General features: G+C 40.7%; 3 protein-coding genes across 3 annotated transcripts; 2 read left to right on the forward strand and 1 right to left on the reverse strand.

Annotated features, from left to right (window-relative positions):
* The first annotated feature begins 953 nt into the window (after positions 1–953).
* hapstr1a (HUWE1 associated protein modifying stress responses a) lies at positions 954–8,182 on the forward strand. The gene is made up of 5 exons (XM_030407193.1): positions 954–1,400; positions 2,509–2,589; positions 3,179–3,246; positions 3,446–3,656; positions 5,776–8,182. The coding sequence occupies exons 1-5, from the start codon at positions 1,205–1,207 to the stop codon at positions 6,084–6,086; spliced, it is 867 nt and encodes a 288-aa protein (XP_030263053.1). The 5' UTR covers positions 954–1,204; the 3' UTR covers positions 6,087–8,182.
* Positions 8,183–11,212: 3,030 nt separating this feature from the next.
* Positions 11,213–15,073, reverse strand: dctn5 (dynactin 5). Its single transcript, XM_030407194.1, has 6 exons — positions 14,879–15,073; positions 14,618–14,686; positions 14,375–14,493; positions 13,905–14,016; positions 12,418–12,520; positions 11,213–12,317 (listed from the first exon to the last, which is right to left on the reverse strand). Exons 1-6 carry the CDS (start codon positions 14,924–14,926, stop codon positions 12,220–12,222), a joined length of 549 nt encoding a protein of 182 aa, XP_030263054.1. The 5' UTR covers positions 14,927–15,073; the 3' UTR covers positions 11,213–12,219.
* A 407-nt stretch (positions 15,074–15,480) lies between these two features.
* ndufab1b (NADH:ubiquinone oxidoreductase subunit AB1b) lies at positions 15,481–19,215 on the forward strand. The gene is made up of 5 exons (XM_030408836.1): positions 15,481–15,702; positions 17,057–17,176; positions 17,630–17,717; positions 18,727–18,841; positions 18,951–19,215. The coding sequence occupies exons 1-4, from the start codon at positions 15,532–15,534 to the stop codon at positions 18,816–18,818; spliced, it is 471 nt and encodes a 156-aa protein (XP_030264696.1). The 5' UTR covers positions 15,481–15,531; the 3' UTR covers positions 18,819–18,841; positions 18,951–19,215.
* The last annotated feature ends 423 nt before the right edge of the window (positions 19,216–19,638 follow it).

The raw sequence follows: 19,638 nt of genomic DNA on the forward strand, positions 1-19,638 counted from the left end.
CCTCATTTAAAGAATTGTATTACATGTTTATTCAATAATTAAATGCACATTAAAAAACAAAAACCTTAAACCAATCAATATAATAACTGAAAACAAGCTGTCCTGCAAAACTGTAAATCACTTACAACAAAGCTACAATTTCTTCAGCTTACTCACTGGTGAAACATACCAACGCTTAAATATTACCATTTTGTAGAGAGAACTAGGTCCCATCCTGAATTATCCCTTTAGGGAATGTCATTACTGCTAAACTGGATATCTGCAGTGCTGAAACCAGACTGTCCGGAGCTTAAACAGACATTACTTACAATATAAGTAAATGGCGACATCATGTGGAGAAAAAATAGCACTGCACCCTTGCTTGGCCTTAGGCTCAGTCGCAGTTGGATTTTTTTTTTATAATGACAGACTCGCTCATGTTTATCTCATCTCTGTTTAAATTTGTAGAGCTTATAATTAATCCTTTTTCCCTTTTTTTCCCGTAAATCCAGCATATCAAAAACTATTCTCACGGATGAATGATCACACATCGACTTGAAGACTTTTTATGGGTGTCGACTTATAAAAACAAAAACAAAAAAATACATTTGTCAAAAGATAGATGTTTGTACGGTTATTACAGACCTTTTGAAACATGTAGGTTATGAATTTATTAGAAGGGTAATAATATGTTTACATAAGATTTTAAAAACATACATTTATAATATTTATAATGCACGTTTCAAAAATAATATATTAAATTACTAACTCACTTAATATATATTTTATTCTATTAATTTTTCTGACAAAACTTGCACTCTCTTGCAAGCTTCAGCAAAGGGGAATTATTTTCACTGAGGTTCTTTTGTGTCAATGCTATGACAGACGTGTCGGAGAACCAATGAAATGCTGAGAAAACACCTCAAGCCCACCCTGCAGTGCTAACGCCGCCAATTGTCGTTGACATCTAGTGTAATGGGCGGGATGAAGCGCATAACATGATAGTCTGCGTTGTATATATCCCGACGTCGACAACTAGGCAAAATAGTTAGCTAAGCTTATCTTCACAGATGGTGGCAAGTGTGAGCGACGTTGTATTATAGTGCGGAATTGTTAAACGCTTAACAGTATTAATGAATTTGCTCACATTATTCTTCATATAGTGTCCAGATATTAATCTTTCAACAAATTAAAAGCGCAATTTCATCGAGTTTTGGTGCATTAAATGGAGGAGAAGAAGGAAGACGGAGACGCGGAGATACAGGAACACGGACCCGAGCACTGGTTCTCAAAATGGGAGCGGCAGTGTTTGGCCGAAGCGGAGCAAAGGGAGCCGAGCGAAGAGGAGGCCGACAACGACCAGGATAAACTGTGGCATCTCTTCCAGAACTCTGCCACTGCTGTGGCCCAGTTATACAAAGGTTCAAGCCAGTGCTTTCTGTTTGCTTGTTCGTCTAGCGGTTCTTACACAACCAGTATACCTTTGGTTTGGTGGTCAGTAACCTGGCTACTTACTGTGAACTAGCGCCAGCGGCGATAGTATGCTAACTAGCTCGCTAGCAAACTCGCTGGCCAGTACAGGGTAACGTTTACAGCTGATTTTGCAATGCTAAAATTAGCTAGCTTTTGCTAGCCTAAGACTACAGTTAACTCAGCTTTTAAAGTCGAATCTGACGTCGTAAACCCGTTTCGACCCTTAAACAACCTCAGCTAGTTTGACAGATAAATCAAAGTAGTTTAAGTTAATAATAACTTTCTTTTTCCAAAAGCTAGCTTGTTGACAACCAAGTTGGACAGCAGCTGATGGCTAACGTAATGTTAGCCAGGCTAGTTACAAAATGGCGATGGTAACAACAATCGTAGCTACGCGACATTCCCAGATGACAGTCTCTTGAATACTGTCAGTGTAACCATCTGTGACAGTGGACAAGATTAGCCGCGGAAATGTGCATTATGGAAATAAAGTTATTAGCCACAGAAGTGTACGCTTGCTTTCAACGCCCGGTTTGCTGCTGAGTGAGCAGTTTGTTTAGCATCGCATAGCCAGCGTTATAATCACAAAATGGCGAGGATAGTATTTTTCGCTGTGGAAATATTGGTTTGTCTACAATCTGCTATGGCTGCTGTGTTCTCAGACACACTAAGTTCCCGTCCATAGTGACAGAGCTCGACCTGCCGAGTCGACCCATGTTTGGCATGTATGTTTGACATAGCTTTGCAACTTAACTGCTGAGAGGGCAGTTAAGTTGTTGTGTCGGTGCCTTCTTGCTTAACAAGCTGCTGCCAAGCTGGCCATCTAGCACTGGCTGACAGTTATTTTTATGCCAAACCCTGTTCATGCAATTGTAGATGCAAGACAAAATGGCGATTGAAAACGATCTTCACTTCAACCCTGCAATCACCAAGCTGTTGTGCCCCTCAGATGTTTCGTTATCCCTTTGGTCCCATTTATCAAGGGTGCTTTGCTTTTAGACTGTACACAACTGTCCTGTATAGAAACCAAACATATTTTCCCCTTTCCTCCCACAGACAGAGTATGCCATCAGCAGGGCCTGTCATTGTGGGTGCCATTTCAGAACTCTGCCACAGCAGTTACCAACCTCTACAAAGGTATCTAACTACATCCCTCTTCTCTCGACCGTGACTTATTGATCTGACAGCTGCTACACCTACACTTGTTTGTGTCCTTCATTTCATCAATATGGGCTGTAGTTGACAATCACTGTACTGTAAATGTAGACATATATTTATTGACAGGCTCATCCAATAAGTGGTAAACGGAAGCGGTCATTAGCACTCTTATCAGCTCCCTATTGATCAGTCTGTCACAGGGCTTGGAGGCGTTTGTATGTCAGACACCTATGGTCAGTGAGAGAAAAAAAAGATTGCATTTTAAAACTTGTTTATAACAATTTAAAGAATGTGCTAGTGAAACATAGGTAGTTTGTACTAACAAAGAGCTTGTACTGGACTGGACTGAATTCCTTGCCCTTTTTGAGGACACAGACTAAAGAGTAGTAGGAGTAGTGAGTAGTTTGCACTGTCTACAAGTAATCTGCTGTTAATTGAAAGCTGCCAGTCATGTGGGTTGCTGTTAAAGGTACTGTTCACATTTGCTTGGCTTTGGAATACAAGATGAACACTGAACGAACTGATGAACACTGTTTTAAAATATTCATGATGTCTTCCACCATCACAGAGAGTGTGGAGGCCCATCAGAGAAGCTTCGATCGGGGCATTCAGATAGGGCACCAACGCCGCAACAAGGTGGGTCCTGTTCTCCTGAGGCACCTAGATTCTCAGTTCTTGATACAACACCTCCCTGTCTTATTTTTTTACATTCAGATACCACATGCTTATAGTCTACATTATATTTACACAATAGGGGTATTGAACAAAAAAAATGCATCACCATTTGTTGATAAAATTGAACTGTGGCTAACTGATGGATGGATTACTTTCACAGGACATGTTGGCCTGGGTGAAAAAGCGTCGGAGAACCATCCGTAGGGAGGACCTTATTAGCTTTCTATGCGGCAAAGCACCACCACACAGGAGTAGCAGGGCCAACCCCCGGCTAGCCATGGTGGCCCCCAGCCGGGCTAATTCACCAGCCGAGACCGGCTCATCTGTGGAAGCAGACCTTCAGCCTTTCAGGGAGGCTATAGCACTGCATGGTGAGGATACTTAATTTCATTCTAGCCACCGAATAAGAAACTTGATTTAAAACCCAAGTGGCAGCTACGTAGTTGGATGGAAAATCAGTGGTACTGCTGTTCTTTAACGCCACTCATGTTGCACATCTGTTTTTGTGTGGATTGATAGATTTAAAGTTTAGCAACATATGATAGAGTGGAGATTTGGGATTTTATTATGAAGAATAAAAGTTAAAATATTAACTGAATAATTTATTCAAGAACAGGCTGTCACCCAAATTGGAACAAATGATTGTGTTGCAGGCTTAGCACTGATCTACAGTATCTTAGTTAGTGGAGTGTGAGAAAGCACGCTTGTCCTTCAGCCGTCTTGCTCTGCTGCCACATGTGGCTTAGAGATAAGGGTATGTTGTGAACGGGTGTTGAATTATCAGCCAATGGTGAAAGAGGGCCTCACGTTGTTAGCCCCTCCTGTGTGTGTTTGTGAGAGAGAGAGAGAGAGAGAGAGGACATGTCCCTGAACCAAAAGCCAGGTATTTTTTAAATGCTTTTCTTAAATATGCAGATGAAACTGTTTCCATTTGGTAATGCCGGTGTATTACAGTCTGTTACTGTTTTCGTTGTGCTGTCAGCGCAGTTGAATATTCAGAACTTTAAATGAATGTCTCCACATTTTGAAGGGGCCATTTTCGGGTGTAGCTGAGGTAAGGGGTGGATGATGTTAGGCATGTGGTGGTTAAGGTTACAGACACACAAGTTTGGACTGTGTCAGGTGGTTTCAGTGTGTGTCCTTTCTCAGTTTTCAGATATCTTTTGCATTCACCACCAGTGTTTGTGTAGTCCGGACCAAATCTTCATTTTGATTTCAACAGCACCCTCGACTCTCAGTCAGATTCACAGTTTATTGTTCAGTGTGATAACACAAGTAAACTTTGATGTATCTCTTTAACCAATCTGTGGCACCAAATCAGTTATTGTGTATCCTTATGTCCTTGTCAGAGGAGGGGCTTTTTGTTTGTTGGATTACAAATGAGGAATCTGCATTACAAGTACAGCACATACTGTACTTCTCTACATGTCATCTTCATAGTTGGGCGATACAAATGGTTTGGTTTACCACACTGGACTGAAGATACACCTACCATCTAAAGTCACTGTTGACAACAGAAATCTGTTTTTATTGCTGTGGTAGTTCTAATGTTCAGTTATGTTAAAGTTTTGACATCAAGCAATGACCTGTTTCAATAGCTGTTTTGTGGCCCACATCCTAACAATGCCATTGGGAAGGAGCTTCAGCTCAACTCTTGTTCCCTTCTTGCATCCAAATGGAATCAGAAAACCAGCCGGAGTGGGTTTCTTTAACAAATGATGAAGTCCTGTCAAAGAGGTGTTTACTTGCTGTGTCCTTATTGGGCACCAGTCTTCCAAACCACGTGTTTTAATAGCTCCTAACTAATTATGTCTGGTTAAAAAGTGACATGCCTTGTACATCTTTAAGTTAGTTCTGAGATGGAAACCTACTTTGGTCACCAACATGGTAAAGCATTGTCAGTGCAAGACTCCTGTGCAGAAATCCTCTGTAGGAAGATTCACATGCCATCTTTCTGCCGCGCTGTGTCAGTGCCACTTTAATCGGACAGTTGCAATTAGGGTTCATAAAAATACGTTGTTTAGTACTGGACTGATGTATCACTGAGGATATAAAGTTTTATAATAGATTGGAATTTAAACAGTAACTGATTGTTGTAAATTTCTGTGATCGAGATAATCTTGACTAACCTGTGACTTGAAAAGCTGGATAACATACAGTTCTAAATTTTATTTATGAATTGCCACATGGGGGAGCCAATTAAAAACATTTCTTTCTGATTATTCAGTTAATATTGTGAATAGCAATTATTTTAACCAGGATAATTATCGCATGAAATTTTCATATGGTCCCATGCCTACTTGTAGCCTTTTTTTAGAACCACTGACAGGACACAGTTTTCAGACAGTTTTAGTTTTTTTTGCATTATTCAGGTTATCAAGCTTTTTAGGAAATGACTTGGCTTATCCGTCTGATTTCTCCACCCAGTGATACTCTTTGTCTGTTTGTTGCTTTCTCTTCCATCTATCCGGTCTCCTCCTCCTTCCACAGGTCTGAGTGGAGCCATGGCGAGTATCAGTGTGCGCTCTGGTGCTCCAGGGTCTCCCACACACGTGAGTGGGAGCAGCAGTAACGCAGGTGGCGGAGGTGGTTCTTCTGGCTCGGGGCCGGTCTGCCGTGGCAGGCGTAACGGGCTCCAAGATGTTGACCTGAACACTTTCATCGCAGAGGAGATGGCGCTGCATCTGGACTCTACAGGCTCCGCCTCTGCCGGAGGGGGGGCAACCAGGAAACGAAACTCCACCCAGTGTAGTGATGTCATCACAGACTCCCCTACACACAAACGCAACAGGATGATCTGATCTGCTGCCTGCCTATGTGTGTGAGGGGGGTGGGGGGGAATGCCTTCAAGGCCAAGGCTCGGAGAGGGGGATGGATGGGCTTATGTGGGACAGATGTGCAGATGGACAGACGTTCGGATGCCGGGCTGTGCCGAAGAACCCGGGCTGAAAATGAAAACAAGGACTGAAGGTCTCAGTTCAGTCTGTTCAGATGTTGAATGAATTCTGTTCCTTGTCTCCTTTCCCTACATTGTTGCCACAAATCACCGATCTGCAATCCGAACACTTGATGAGCGTGTGTGCAGGCGACTGGGGGGTCTGGCCGACATCACATAACTCCTTGGACATCGCTGCCCTGGAAAGGAGACAACGAAGAAAGCCACCAACTCATTCTGGGATGCAGACAGTTCTCATAGGGGTGAACATGCACTGTGCTGCTTGACAAGTTAAAGCCACTTGATCCTTGACACATTCGTGCCCTTCCCTCCCTTAACCTCACCCATCCTCACCCACCACCTTAATAAGGAAGTGAGGGCCATGATCAAATCGTCTCACTCAGTGAAGTTGCTCGCCAAATGTCGGACCCAACTCCGTCAGAGACGCACCTCTGCGTCAAAACAACCACAACCTGTTTTTTCTGTTACTTCATCATTTGAAGGTCTCAGTATCCTGTCAGTGGTAGAGCCCAATCTCCCAGCAGGAGCACATCTGTGGCATCATCCTGCCTCATCTGTAACCAGTTACATCTCTCTGGCTACTAGTTTGACGGCATGTAACTACCAATAGCAGGCCATCGATGTTTGGAAATTTAGATCTTAATCTCTGCTAACTACTCTGCTTCACCAGTGGCTCGATTTAGTTCAGTCAGTCGCCCTTTTTGTTTGTAGTTCCTCAACCACCAGTGTTAAAATTCTAGGTTTGTTGCCACTGTTTGCAGCAGTGATAGCCAAGTTAGTTTTGCGTTCTTTCACCATCACCTTGTTTTTCTTTGTGTTTTTGTTGTTGAGGATAATGGAAAGGAAAACTTTTTTTTTAGTTTGTGTGTATACAGCTTCTCAGAAAGCCTGTTTGCTGACTGCAGCGCCCTCCCCCCCTTTACCCCTAGTCTTATTACGAAAGCAGCTGCTGTTTTATGTGATCTCGTGATTATTCTGATGAGTTGCAATAAGGATATTTTGCACTTAGCTTTCACCTCTAATTCATGCAAACAAAATCGGCTCTTCCATTGTATCCCCATTGTAGCCTTGTCCAACCATAAACGGGCCCACTTGTGGTCGGTCCACATGTCACTTACCAGGTGATGCTTAGAAGACGTAGACACTTGGTATGACTAGAAATGGAGCTCTCACGCACAACTCTTTGAGATTATTTGACCGCCTTGTGGATCATTAGTTCTCACGTCCTTCCCCGACATTTAACTTATCGGAAGATAATCGGTGCTGTAAAGAAAGCATAAATCTCAAATGTTCTTACAAAGGTAGTGTTTCCCAACACCAAACAGGACAGCCGGTGCACACAATGCTCTGGATAATTCAGATATGGATTGTGTGTTGGGACACCGTCTGCTTTTTGTATAAGGGGTGTGTGCATTAGGAAGACGTGGATGGGTTTGATTTTACTTGGTACAGGATGATGCAACTTGGGGCTCGTTTCATTTTTGAAATGGTCGTTGCCTTACATCCTTGTGTAAGGGAGTCGAGCAGGAGACACAGATATCGCACGAGTCAGAAGTGTGGGTATATTTAACAGTTTGTTAAGTAATGTGAACTGGTACTGTAAAAGCTTATTTTAGGGTCTTATTGGAGTTAAATCTAAGCTTGTTTGTGAGCGTAATAAACTCAATTGTTGGAACATGCTTTCATTTAGCATAGGAAGCTAACAAAGTGTAAATTATTCAAAAAAATCTTGAGTTGTGTAGTTCTGAAATCAACTTTAAATATATCCAGTGCCGTAGTAGTGATACATCCAACTTTACCTGTAAAACCCGCTGTGGCTGACTTGTGGGATGTCAGTGTTTCCTTCTCCTTTTCCAAATTTTTGTTCACTCCCCTCAACTCTATGACCTGGATGGGTTTTTCTTTTGTTGTATAAAGCATGCCAGTTTTTAACTTCTGTTACATTTTGGTCACAGATTTCATTTTTTTGCGTTTATAGGTTGGCTTTTATATTCATACATGATTACTGGCTTGTCTGAAAGAAAAAGAACCAGGCTGAGATTTGCTGATTCTATCAAAAGGAATTAAGAGGTGTGCATTTAGGAGTTTGTTCTCACATACAAGTGAAACCACTGAATTAGACTGAAAATGTAAACCTCGTTTTGGGAAAGGGAGATCAGATTTGCCTGTGATAACTGTGGAGGAGGGCAGACGAGTAATTCATGGGGAAAGCATGTTGGCCTTGGCTTAAACTATATATATATATATATATATATATATATATATATATATATATATCTATATCTATATATATATATATATATATATATATATATATATATATATATATATATATCTATATATATATATATATATATCTATATATATATATATCTCTCACAGGTCTGATTAGATAATGTAACATAGGAAGGATCCATGTTTCTTGAATAGGAAATCATCCTAAAAGAAGTGACATTACAAGTTCATCACAGTGGGATGTTGCGGACTGCTCAGTAGAAAATGGAGTTCGGACCTGACAGCGTGTTCTTCATTAAATCAGAGGAATGCATTTAGAATATTTTTAGTTGTTTTTTTCTTTCTCCAGACACCTGACTCACTGTTTAGTGTCTGACACTCCACATTGTCATTGTTACTATACATGGCTGAAACCAAATGGCGCATTTAGTTATAAATGAGTAGTCCTAGCCTCCCTGTGTTTCTGTTGCATGAAGATATGTCAGTTAAAGGGAAGATGTGAAGTGTCTGCTGACAGAAAATGAATTAAAATTCAGACTATCAATTGATTATATTTTTTTCCCAAAGGCTCAACTAAAGAGTCTTTCCAATCCCACTGTTCAACCTGCAGCGTTGACCCCCATTGATTCGCCTGGTTATAGTAGAGGGGGCACTTTGTGTTGTTTCTTTTCTTCCCCTGAGCCAGTCGCCGGCCTTCATCCACATTGTTTGAAAAGGCTGACTCATGCCACGTGTCTCTGGAGCCAACACTATTATCAGCTGTTTCTTGATACTTATTTGTTTAAAAAGTAATAAATGGCTAATCTATATACTTAACATTTAATTGTTGGTATGATATATGTGGTTCACATTGTAAAAGAAATAAAACCATTGAGTTGCAATTGGATGGACTACGTTTCATTACAAAATAAATATTTTAATCATTTTGCTTTGCCTTTTTAAAAATTAGATTTACTTAACATTTAATACCTGTAGATTCTATTATTGGTCATTAACAGGAATTTTCCTTGAAAATTGAAATATGGCAAGTCACATTTGCTTGAGTGATCATTTGACGGGAAATAAACAACAAAACAAACTTTTCCAGTCAAAGACTGGAAGCTTAGTTTCTCTTGTCACTCCTCGCTGTTTGCACACATACAGTATTTTGTGAACTCAGGACCTTGCAGCACAGGTTCTCCCCACAGACCGGATAGATCTGTTTGGTTACGGCACCTTGTGACGTGCAGATAAGGAGAAGTAAGCAGGTGTAATGGAATATGAATGCAAAGTATAAATAAATATAAAGGAATAATCTGTGCTCTTGTAGTGTATTTCATTTTACTTCTTGTGGAAGGAGGGCCACGCTGAAAAGGTTCACCATTCACAAGAAAAAAATGATCGCCAAGGAAAACCAAACTGTTAGTGGAGCCCTTTAAGTTGTAACATTAAAATATGCAGTTTACCTCATTTCCTTTCACTGCACATATGATTGATTTAGCTCATGTTTAAAGGTGCACTATGTAACTTTTTTTAAGCAAGAGTTTTGTTCCTGTATTGACCTGTGCGAATTAGCAGTGGGCTGTTATTGTTCCCACCTCACCATAACTTAAAATACAAACTCTTTACGAACTTATGTAACGTTTTTAATGACTCTGGCCTTTTTAAAACAATTCAGCAATTTCATTTTTTATTTTTTTCCTTATTTTGAATACTTTTTTGAGTGCCTGTGTTTTTTGACATGCCTGTTTTTGCTCTAATGTTTTTTAAGTTTTGGGTGACTGTTTCTACACTGAACCGTTCAAAGGTCACAGAAAAGACTTGATCAGATGAGAATAAGCATTTCTGCTGTGAACCACTAGGTGTTGCCAGAGGACAGCATTAGGAAAAACCTCCAGTGTCTGCCATGAGGAAATGTAGCGAGACAGTTCTGCTAGGTTTTATCCTGTTCTGATGCTGTCCATCATTGTCCATCTACTTTGATCACATTCTGATGGAATCTACTGTTCTACCTCTGTCTCTAAACCTCCCTACTATCTTAAAGGTTCCCTCTGGAGTATTTGACTTTGAGAAAGCACTTCATGTTATTCCGCTGACTCACCAACAGGCGGCGGTAATGTGACAAATACGGAGCAATGCGGAGAAGACAAAGCAGAGAAGAAGACTGCTAGGAAGTAAACATGGATGTAAACAAAGCAGAATTCAGGAGTCAGCTTTTGCTAAGAAAAATCTGCTTTTGAAAGGAAATCGACTTAGTGTGTTAGCTAGACTTTAATGAAATTCACAATGTGTTTTTCTTAGTGACACCAAATGGAGATTTACTTTCTGTAAATCTCTGAAGATTTATGTTCTGTTTGTTTACAAGATAATTCCTCTGCACTTTAAAGGTGCTAGCCACCAATTGGATCAAAGTCGGCCTCTAGAATTTTCATATAACAAACAATTTAATTTTTTTAACCAAAACACACTATTCATCTTTGGGTTATTACAAAGACAATGCACTTCTTTCCTCATGACACATGTTAAGCTTGAATATTTCAAACACTGCAGTATTTATATCCATGTTCACTTGATGGCACATTCTTCCTCCTCTCAGCCTTTGTTCGCATGTCGTTGCACTTCTTTACTTATCAACAGCACAAATAGACGGTGAGCAATACTGCATAAAAGCAGCAACAGAGATGTATATATTCACCCGTTTTTTGAAGCACACAAACAGGGACCCACTCTTAAAAACACTGCATTGCATGCTTTCAATTAAATGACCAGCTCTTTCTTTAATCTGGCGGTATGACCATACAATGTAACTGTAAACTGTACTGAAAGCATGAGACAGGGCATATGTGGCAGATTTTAATTTATATTCATTTACTTGCAGCACTATTTTAGATGTTGGCTCTGTTTTTTTTGGACGCTCGGAGAAAGACGAGGGCAAAGCACAGAGGGTTGTCCTGCACATATTTGAAACATTAATCCACACAGTATTAAATACGTTCTATGAGAAATTACATAAGCCAGTGAAGGAGGAAGCAAACAAACGCATCATCTTCAACATTGAAAATTAAAAAGAACACAATTTGACAGGTTGTTGATATGAGTGTACTGCTCTGTTGCCCAAGTGATCTGTGGGCATGAATAACATACAGCAAAAACAACTGTTGTTGCTACTGTTTTGGTCCATGGGTGGTATTTTACAAGCTCTGTTCCCGCTTTCTTCAAAACGCCCCTGCCCTTCACCTCCTCCCTCTCATAGACTGCCCCCACCTCCTCATCTTCACCTACAGCTGCTGTGAGAGGTCGAAGCCAGCCTCCCAGAGGTCCTTGAGTTTCTCCACAGCACTCCGACCAGAATACACACTCAGAAAACATCTAAAGCTGAGAGCCTGTTGATTGAAGGTTTGTATTGGTTCCCATGGAAGGCATCTCAGACTAGCTGGGATGGTGAACACAAGTGTGCCTTCGAGGATTGTTGGATTTAAAAGACTGAAGACTCTCGCTGCAATGTGGAGCTGCAAATATACAAAACTGCCTTTTGCAGCTATTTTATTAATTATGTGCTTTACTTATACTCATAAACTAGCATCATATTAGTGCTCCTAATAGGACCAAATGTTTTTTCTTTGGGCAGAGAAACTCAGGGTCTCTGAGAGAAGAGGGATATAAGGTGAGTTCCAGAGTTTGTTTCAGTCTGATGAGTGACCCTGTCCCAGACCAGGAACTGGCTGGAAGGGGCGTGGATCCTACCAAAGGTTTTAGGGCAGGACTCAGATCTGGCTGAGAGGCAGGAACTTCTGATAGTAGCTCTTGGTTACATCGATCATCAGGTCCTGCGTGCACTCTGGGAGCTCCCCTGAAAACAGACCTGAGAGAGAGAATAGATAAACACAGATGAAGACATGAGAGATGACCAGGAAGCTAGAAGAAAGAGCTGAAGTGGTGTGTGTTTGTGTGGTGTGGCTGACCTGGGCATCCAGAGAAGACAGTAAAAGGTGGCACCACGGTCTCTGGGGGGAGCACGGTGTTGTCTAGGATCTTGCAACAGTCCTTCAGCACACAGCGACGACCCTGCGCACAAACACAATCAAAGACAAGTTAACGAACCTATGATACTGAGTCAAACGCCACCCCAAGTTTTTTCCTTTTCTGATGATTACACAATGAAAAACGATGACTGGTGGACAAAACAGCAGTGTTTTAAAACAGTTTTGTGAACCATCTACAAAAACCTGTATAACTTTGTTGGAAAGGCACCTACTGAATCGCATCTGTACTTTCATTATCAATTAATCTGTGATTGTTGATTAATTGTATAGTCTATGAAATGTACCAAAAAAATGGGAGTAACAATTTCCCAGAGCCAAAAGTGATTATTTATAACTGCTTTCATATCCAACCAAAAGGACAAAACTAAATGACTTTTCATTTACTATCGTTGATGGATAAAACAAGCAGCAAATACTAAAATTGAGTAAACTGGAATAAGCAAATGTTTTTCAACATATCAGCTTGCAAAATAGCTGAAACGATTAATTGATTATCAAAATAGTAGGAGATTTATTTCCTTTGGATTGACAAGCAACTAGTCATTGCAGCTCTAATTTTTTTTTTACAACAATCAGTGAGGAACATGCACGTGTAGCACAAAATACCAAAATGTTGCATGATACTATCAACATAATAAACTCAAAGGAAAATATGAAGAATCATTTGCAAATATTTTTATACCACATTTGGGGCAATCCATCACAAAATGCACGTTTCCAGTGATAAATACACTGATAGAGATAAGTACCAATCTACTAGATTTTTATTTCAAATTGTTAATATCAATGGCATTTATATTTTTCAACATCTGCTTGCTTCAGAAGCTGTGCATGTTCTGCTTTTTACAAAAGAAATTGTTACATTATCGGTTGTTTGTGGCCAGGTGTTGCCCTCTCAACTCTCTATCCTTTCAGGTTTAAGTGGACTCTGGTAACCTCTCCCACTACTTTAATATTCTAAACAACAATCAATGTATTGTTTTAAACTGAAATGAACAATCAATTTTAACAATACTGAAAACTAAAATCAAGACATATGATCTGTTTAAATTACCATTTTAAATTCTTCTTTTTCAATTGTGCAATCTAGTAAAGCAATGGGTATCAGATGTTATATGTCGTGGTAAAGACTGCTCAACTGCAATACAATTTCAAAATATGTCATTAAATGTGTTTCATTTCACATTTGGGCCCAACTTTATGTCTTTGCTCAAATCAGCCTGTGAGCAGTTTGCTGCTTTGTTAAGTTCATCTGATCATTGACTGCCATGTGACTGTTTGACCACAGGCAAGAGAGACAGAGCCTCCTTTCATGTCCTCTCTCACTGGGAAAGAGATGCATCTCTTTCTGCATGGTTTCCTGCCGCTGTTGATCAGCTTGATTGCGTGCAAGTGATCGCACTTACTATGACACAGTTCTTGCCAATGTGGACATAGGAACCAATCTGTGCTGCGTTGACCACACAGTCCTCCTCGATGAAGACATGATCTCCGATGTGCAGCGGGAAGAAGGCCACCCTGGATGGAGAGATGTAGGGTGGGAGGAGAAAAATATGAAGTTCAGGTGTTTGTTGTGGAGTAATCTGTAATTATTGACCAAAATCGACCAGGTGGTAAGAATAGTCGCTGTACAGTCCTCTTCTGCACTCTGGCTTTGCTAGTTTAGCCTTCTCTGTGAGGATTTGCTGCTTTTCTTCGTCATATTCAATAGATACATGTATGTCTTTGAGTTTAGGGATGTTGTTTGGACAAACCCAATACAATTAAAAAAAAATGTAAGTAAGTAAGTAAAAATGTAACTTCCTTCTCACAGCTCTCACTTTATTCTCGCATTGTAATTGACAATATATCTTCCATAATGAGAAGGATGTTTTACCCTTTGCTGAACTTTTTGAAAGGTGGTCTAATGACGCTCCTGCTCTTCACCACACAGTGTCTGCCCACCCTGACATTAGCCAGGTCGCCTCTGATAATGCAGTCATTCATGACTATAGTCTGGAGGAGAGAACAAACACACATACAACTTAAAATATGCAAAATGTATACATTAATAACAACAGCTCTGAAGGAAAGCTGTATAATTCACTGTCAGGCAGGTGCATTTTTGTTCTTTCCATACTTTGCCATTGAGGACGATGTTTTGACTCCCACACAGCACTGACTGTCTGCTCACTTTGTTGCCAGAAGCCTGAAATAAAATGACAGAAATGACTACTTAATAACTGTATTAAAGTGTGTTCTGGTCTTCACTGTTAAAAATGAGCTGAGCACAAACATTGATTCAGTAAGCCCATCAGACGCCCAACGCCCCGCTCAGCTACTGTTAGCCAAATAGCAAGCGACTAGCTAGCTAACAACGGCTTAAAATCCAACACATTACCGTCTCAATGTACTCCGCTTTGTTGTACAGTATTTCAGACAACTCCATGGCTGTGAATTCGGCAAAATATGTAAGACAGTGGGGATAATTCAGTAGTAATAGCTAACGCATCTATCTGTTTTTGCTCTCTGCTCTGCTGTCAGCTCGCTCAGCTTCTCTTCTTCGGCTGACTCTGATGAATGGACTTTCGGACTGTAAGAGTTGAGTGCCAAATCATCGATGGGTTTCCTTTAACCGAATAAATGAAATAATCCATTAAAATGTGTTATATTTGAGATGTACTGTACAAGAGTTCTGAAAGTATATACAGTATTGAATTATTCTTGCTCTTCGGGTTATTGGGCTGGCAATTATAAAACTACAAAACTACTTATTCCTGATATTATTCTGTATTTGATTGCTTACCCCTGAGATGAATTCTAGCTCCTTAGCACTTTTGTATTTTACCTTTAATCAGAGTAAACATTTATATGTTCATAGAATAATGTATTTTTAATTGAATATTCGATAAATAACACTGTACAAAGCACAAATAAAATAAAATACACAAAATAGAGGCACAGCTTGTGTTGTGCGCATGCGTACACCGGAGCCCTTGACCCCGTTTCTTCTTCGCCTTGCACGCTGGGAGCCGACAGTCAGTTTTCTCCGTCATGGCGGCTCGTGTCCTGCAGCAGTGCGTCCGCTCGCTCGCCCGGCCCTCGCTGAGGCTTTCCTCTGCCAACCTGGCAGTCAGAGCCGCTGCCGCCCCGGCAGCAACCATCCACCGACCTCTCTCCTTCGCCGTAGACAGCCGGAGGACGCGGTGGCTCGGGCAGAGCCGGGTGAGTCTCCTGTAACATTGAAGAGTCGTGGCCTGCTGTGACCTACCGACGCCTTTCAAAACTGTCAGGCTAACCTAGCCGGCTAAAAGTTCAGGATGACTGGATAGCAGTTTATTTGACCATGAATAAAAACCTGTTTGAGTGATATCCTGCCTGACATCCATGAAACCTCGTAACGTCATATTTTTGGTTGCTAAACGGCCATGTTTTGCTTGGAAGCTATCGTTAGCTAGCTAGCTAGCTAGCTAGCAAAGTTGGTGAGTTCATTGACTCGCGGATGTTGTTGCTTCCCTCTCACCTGCAATTCAGAGCCATATGCTGCCTAAACCTAATCTAAGCGCCTTCTAACACTGTGACCTGAAGAGCTAGAAGAGGCTCGCAATGCTTTGACAGGCCCGCATGGTTTTTGGAATTGTAAAACATTGCTGCAGCTAGAAATATTTCTGAATTATCTGTGATGTTTTCAGTGTATAGCTATTTATTTGGGGAGGGGGACTCAGCATATTCATTGTTGACATAACGGCATGTCATCCGTTATAAAGATGATGTCATGTTACAACAGATCCTGCGTCATGAAAGCCATGTGTTCCCTAAGTAGTCAGAGGGAAAGCGAGACAAATGTATTTATATATAGCACCTTTACTAATTGGAGAGATTAAAACACCGACACACCCAAAGAGAGTGATAAACTCTACATCCACCCCACAGACAGGCAGACAGAAATTAGCAGCTTTAGAATATGGCCTTGTTTACACTTTTCGAAACCGAAACTGCTGTGGAAAAGTATTTAAAAAGGCACCATCACTGTATCTGGATGTTATATGTCGGTCACTGTTAGACCACTCCCTGATATTAGGAGAGGTCAGAAATATATTGGGAAGCCAATCACGATAATGACCAGAAGTAGAATTTTGAAATATGTTTTGTGTTATCTGTTCAGGTTTAGTGTGAACATGTGAGGAGCTGAAGCCTTCCTCCTGTTTGTCTGCATATACCAGAAAAGATAGCTCTACAGTCTATTGTGGTTAGGATGAATGAGCAAAACGATAAAAAAAAAAGTTCTTCTGCATTTCGTAAGAATCCCTTGTGTTGGCAATTCATTGTGAACTGATACCTTGCTTTGGTAATTATTTGTCCGTCGTGTATTTCTGCGATCATTCTTTGCCGACACGACCTGACACATTGTGATACAAGTGGGCCTGCACTGTTGAGCTACAGCCTGTTAAACAGTTCGTGCTCCTAACCTTTGACCCATGGATGGGAAGTGAGCATAAATAGCATCCCCACCTCTTTGTCCTCTGTGTATTTCCTTGACCCCTGCTCACCTCGTCTTCTTCTTCTTCACCCTCTCCAGGTTCCCTCAGTGGGAGTGTTGTGCCGACAGTACGGTGACCTGCCCCCCCTCACCCTAGAGAGCATCAAAGACCGCGTTATGTATGTCCTCAAGCTCTACGACAAGATCAACCCTGAGAAGGTGAGAGTGAGCGCCGACTGGCTAAGAAGTTATTGGTGAAAGATGGATGTTAGGGCCGCACAATATTAGAAAATACTGACATCGAAATGTATGAGTTTATTGCAATAGGATTTTTTTTTTTTTTTTTTTTTTTTTTTTTCAGATTTTTATATCGGGTTTATTAGTTATGATATGCATTTATTTGTTTTACTGGAGAGGACCTGAAAAATAAATGTCAGAATCAGTTAGTCTGCAACAGACTTTGTTGAGCCTGCATCTTGTCAGTGACAATGTAAAGAGGCTGATAAAGTAAAAGCTTGTTTAATTCTCTGGTGTACGAAAATAATCCAGCTAATGAGATGTGACAATGTGACTGTTAGTCAGTATATGTTTGGAATATGCACAATAAATATTCAGGTCATGGTTGTGAAAAAAGACATTTCATAACCCGGCATTTACTCTCTGCTCCAACAGCTGGCAACATCCTCCCACTTCATGAAAGACCTGGGCCTGGACAGCTTGGACCAGGTGGAGATCATCATGGCCATGGAGGATGAGTTTGGTGAGTGTCTGTCAGCACGTGTGTGTTGCTGCCAAACTGACAGGGGTACACAGAATTACACACGATGGCAAAGAAGAAATGTTATTGTTGGATAGGTGCGATGCCCAAACAGCCCGGGGCACTTGCGGTAAAATGGACTTCATGTAGGGCGAAAAATGCATTAGGCAGTTGTCAACTTACGTCAATTTATTCACTTTAAGTAAAAATGAAAACGTGTATTATACTGTAACTCTGATATTAAAGCCAACACCAACTCCTGGCTTTATGAGGTCTGTGCGAATAAAGAAATGCTGGACCCAAAGAAAAGCTGAGTTCAAAATAAATCAGCAGTGCTATAATGACAGTTGGCTGCATAACTTTCAATCAGAATGATGGCACAGTTATGTTGTTTGCAGCTCCCTGTGGCAGTCTCACTTTTTTTTTTCAGGGTGAGAATCTATCTCTCTCTCTCTCTCATTCTATACATTTGGTAGAGTCTGCGCTCATTTGTTGGTCACTCCGAATTTGTGACCTTTGCACAAGTTCAAATTAACCAGTCTGTGATCAGCTTTCAGAAGAGTTTGAATACAGCTGTAACACCTAATTGAATTAGTTGGTGGACAGATAACTAATTCAGTAATTCATAAGTGAATGAATTTGAAGACATTTTTAAAGAATGTCAAACTGCAGCTCCTCAAATGCCAGGATGTGCTGGTGTTTTCATCGCAAACTGAATATCTTCAGGTTTTAGACTGTTGCTTGGATGACAGACAACTAATGATTTCAACAAGGACTCTGGAAGAATGTGATGTGCATTTCCCTTATTTATTTAATAAAATACAAGTGAGAAAATGTGTGATAGTTAGTTGTTAGCTTTTTCAATCCACAAAGGTACAATTTATCCTTAAATTAAACTGAAAAATTCCAAATCACCAAATTTGGAGATATCTGGTGCTCGTGGGACTAGGTACACCAATGGCTGCAGTCTGTGACAGAAAATGAGAGTCGGTGTTGTATGTTTCTCCTGCAGGCTTCGAGATCCCTGACGCAGAAGCCGAGAAGTTGATGAGTCCTGAGGAGATTGTACAGTATATTGCAGACAAGAAGGACGTTTATGAATAATTGTTCCATAGCTCGTTACAGAGGCAAGTCTCTCAGCCAAGTTTTCTTTCTCTCCCTGCCTCATCACTATCTCAATCACATACATCATTTATTTGTCGCCGTCTAATCACTGTTTTCCTTATTTTCTTCCAGAGAGCGTGACCCCACAGGAAGTACTCGTGAATCAGTAAACAATTTTCCACTTCCTCCCATCAGCTCTTGTGTCCACTACGGCGTTTGTTGGCTGCCGTGTCTTGTGTTTGACTGTATTTAAATGAACATGTGCTTTGGGAGCTTGGAGATTAAACAAAATATAAAACAAGGTTATATCACTGTTTATTTCTACTTCCAGCTCCACCCTGTGGTTCCAATGTATAATTTCTCAAGAGTAGATCAATAAAGACACATGCTGTATAGACCTGTGTGTCTGCTGTGATATTCATTCTCAGAGGACACAATGTTGTAAGACAAGATAGTAATATCATTTAAAGTGAGAGTAGGAAATTCGGATTGCCCCTTAGGAGATTCAGCGTCTATGTTTGTGCAGCGGAACCTTTTCCTACCACATCGATCATCTCACGACCTTCCAGACTTGTTTTTGGACACTTTCGGGGGCTGAGACTGAAATGCTTAACTGTAAATCAAAAAAGACAACAGTAAAATGTATCCAATCAAGACATGACTATCAACAATTTAGTCATGCAATGTATGTCTGTCGCTGGGGCCTTTTTCTGCACAAGCCAAGGTTTCAATTCTTCTGTTTAAAAGATTTAGTGCCAGCCCTTCCTATCGAGTACCACTTTGTACCTCACGATAGGATTGTCCAGTGGTTGGCACTGAG

This window comes from Sparus aurata, chromosome 23 (assembly GCF_900880675.1).
Source record: "Sparus aurata chromosome 23, fSpaAur1.1, whole genome shotgun sequence".
Taxonomy (NCBI): domain Eukaryota; kingdom Metazoa; phylum Chordata; class Actinopteri; order Spariformes; family Sparidae; genus Sparus; species Sparus aurata.

Excerpts from the sequence above, each read along its gene's own strand:
- dctn5 (XM_030407194.1), bottom strand. The coding sequence starts at position 14,926 with ATGGAGTTGTCTGAAATACTGTACAACAAAGCGGAGTACATTGAGACG. Across the intron at positions 14,017-14,374 it reads TTCAAAAAGTTCAGCAAAGG|GGTGGCCTTCTTCCCGCTGC; the intron begins GTAAAACATCCT and ends CTCTCCATCCAG. Across the intron at positions 12,318-12,417 it reads TGTCTTCTCTGGATGCCCAG|GTCTGTTTTCAGGGGAGCTC; the intron begins GTCAGCCACACC and ends TCTCTCTCTCAG.
- hapstr1a (XM_030407193.1), top strand. The coding sequence starts at position 1,205 with ATGGAGGAGAAGAAGGAAGACGGAGACGCGGAGATACAGGAACACGGA. Across the intron at positions 1,401-2,508 it reads TGTGGCCCAGTTATACAAAG|ACAGAGTATGCCATCAGCAG; the intron begins GTTCAAGCCAGT and ends TTCCTCCCACAG. Across the intron at positions 3,247-3,445 it reads GGCACCAACGCCGCAACAAG|GACATGTTGGCCTGGGTGAA; the intron begins GTGGGTCCTGTT and ends TTACTTTCACAG.
- ndufab1b (XM_030408836.1), top strand. The coding sequence starts at position 15,532 with ATGGCGGCTCGTGTCCTGCAGCAGTGCGTCCGCTCGCTCGCCCGGCCC. Across the intron at positions 15,703-17,056 it reads GGTGGCTCGGGCAGAGCCGG|GTTCCCTCAGTGGGAGTGTT; the intron begins GTGAGTCTCCTG and ends CACCCTCTCCAG. Across the intron at positions 17,177-17,629 it reads ACAAGATCAACCCTGAGAAG|CTGGCAACATCCTCCCACTT; the intron begins GTGAGAGTGAGC and ends CTGCTCCAACAG.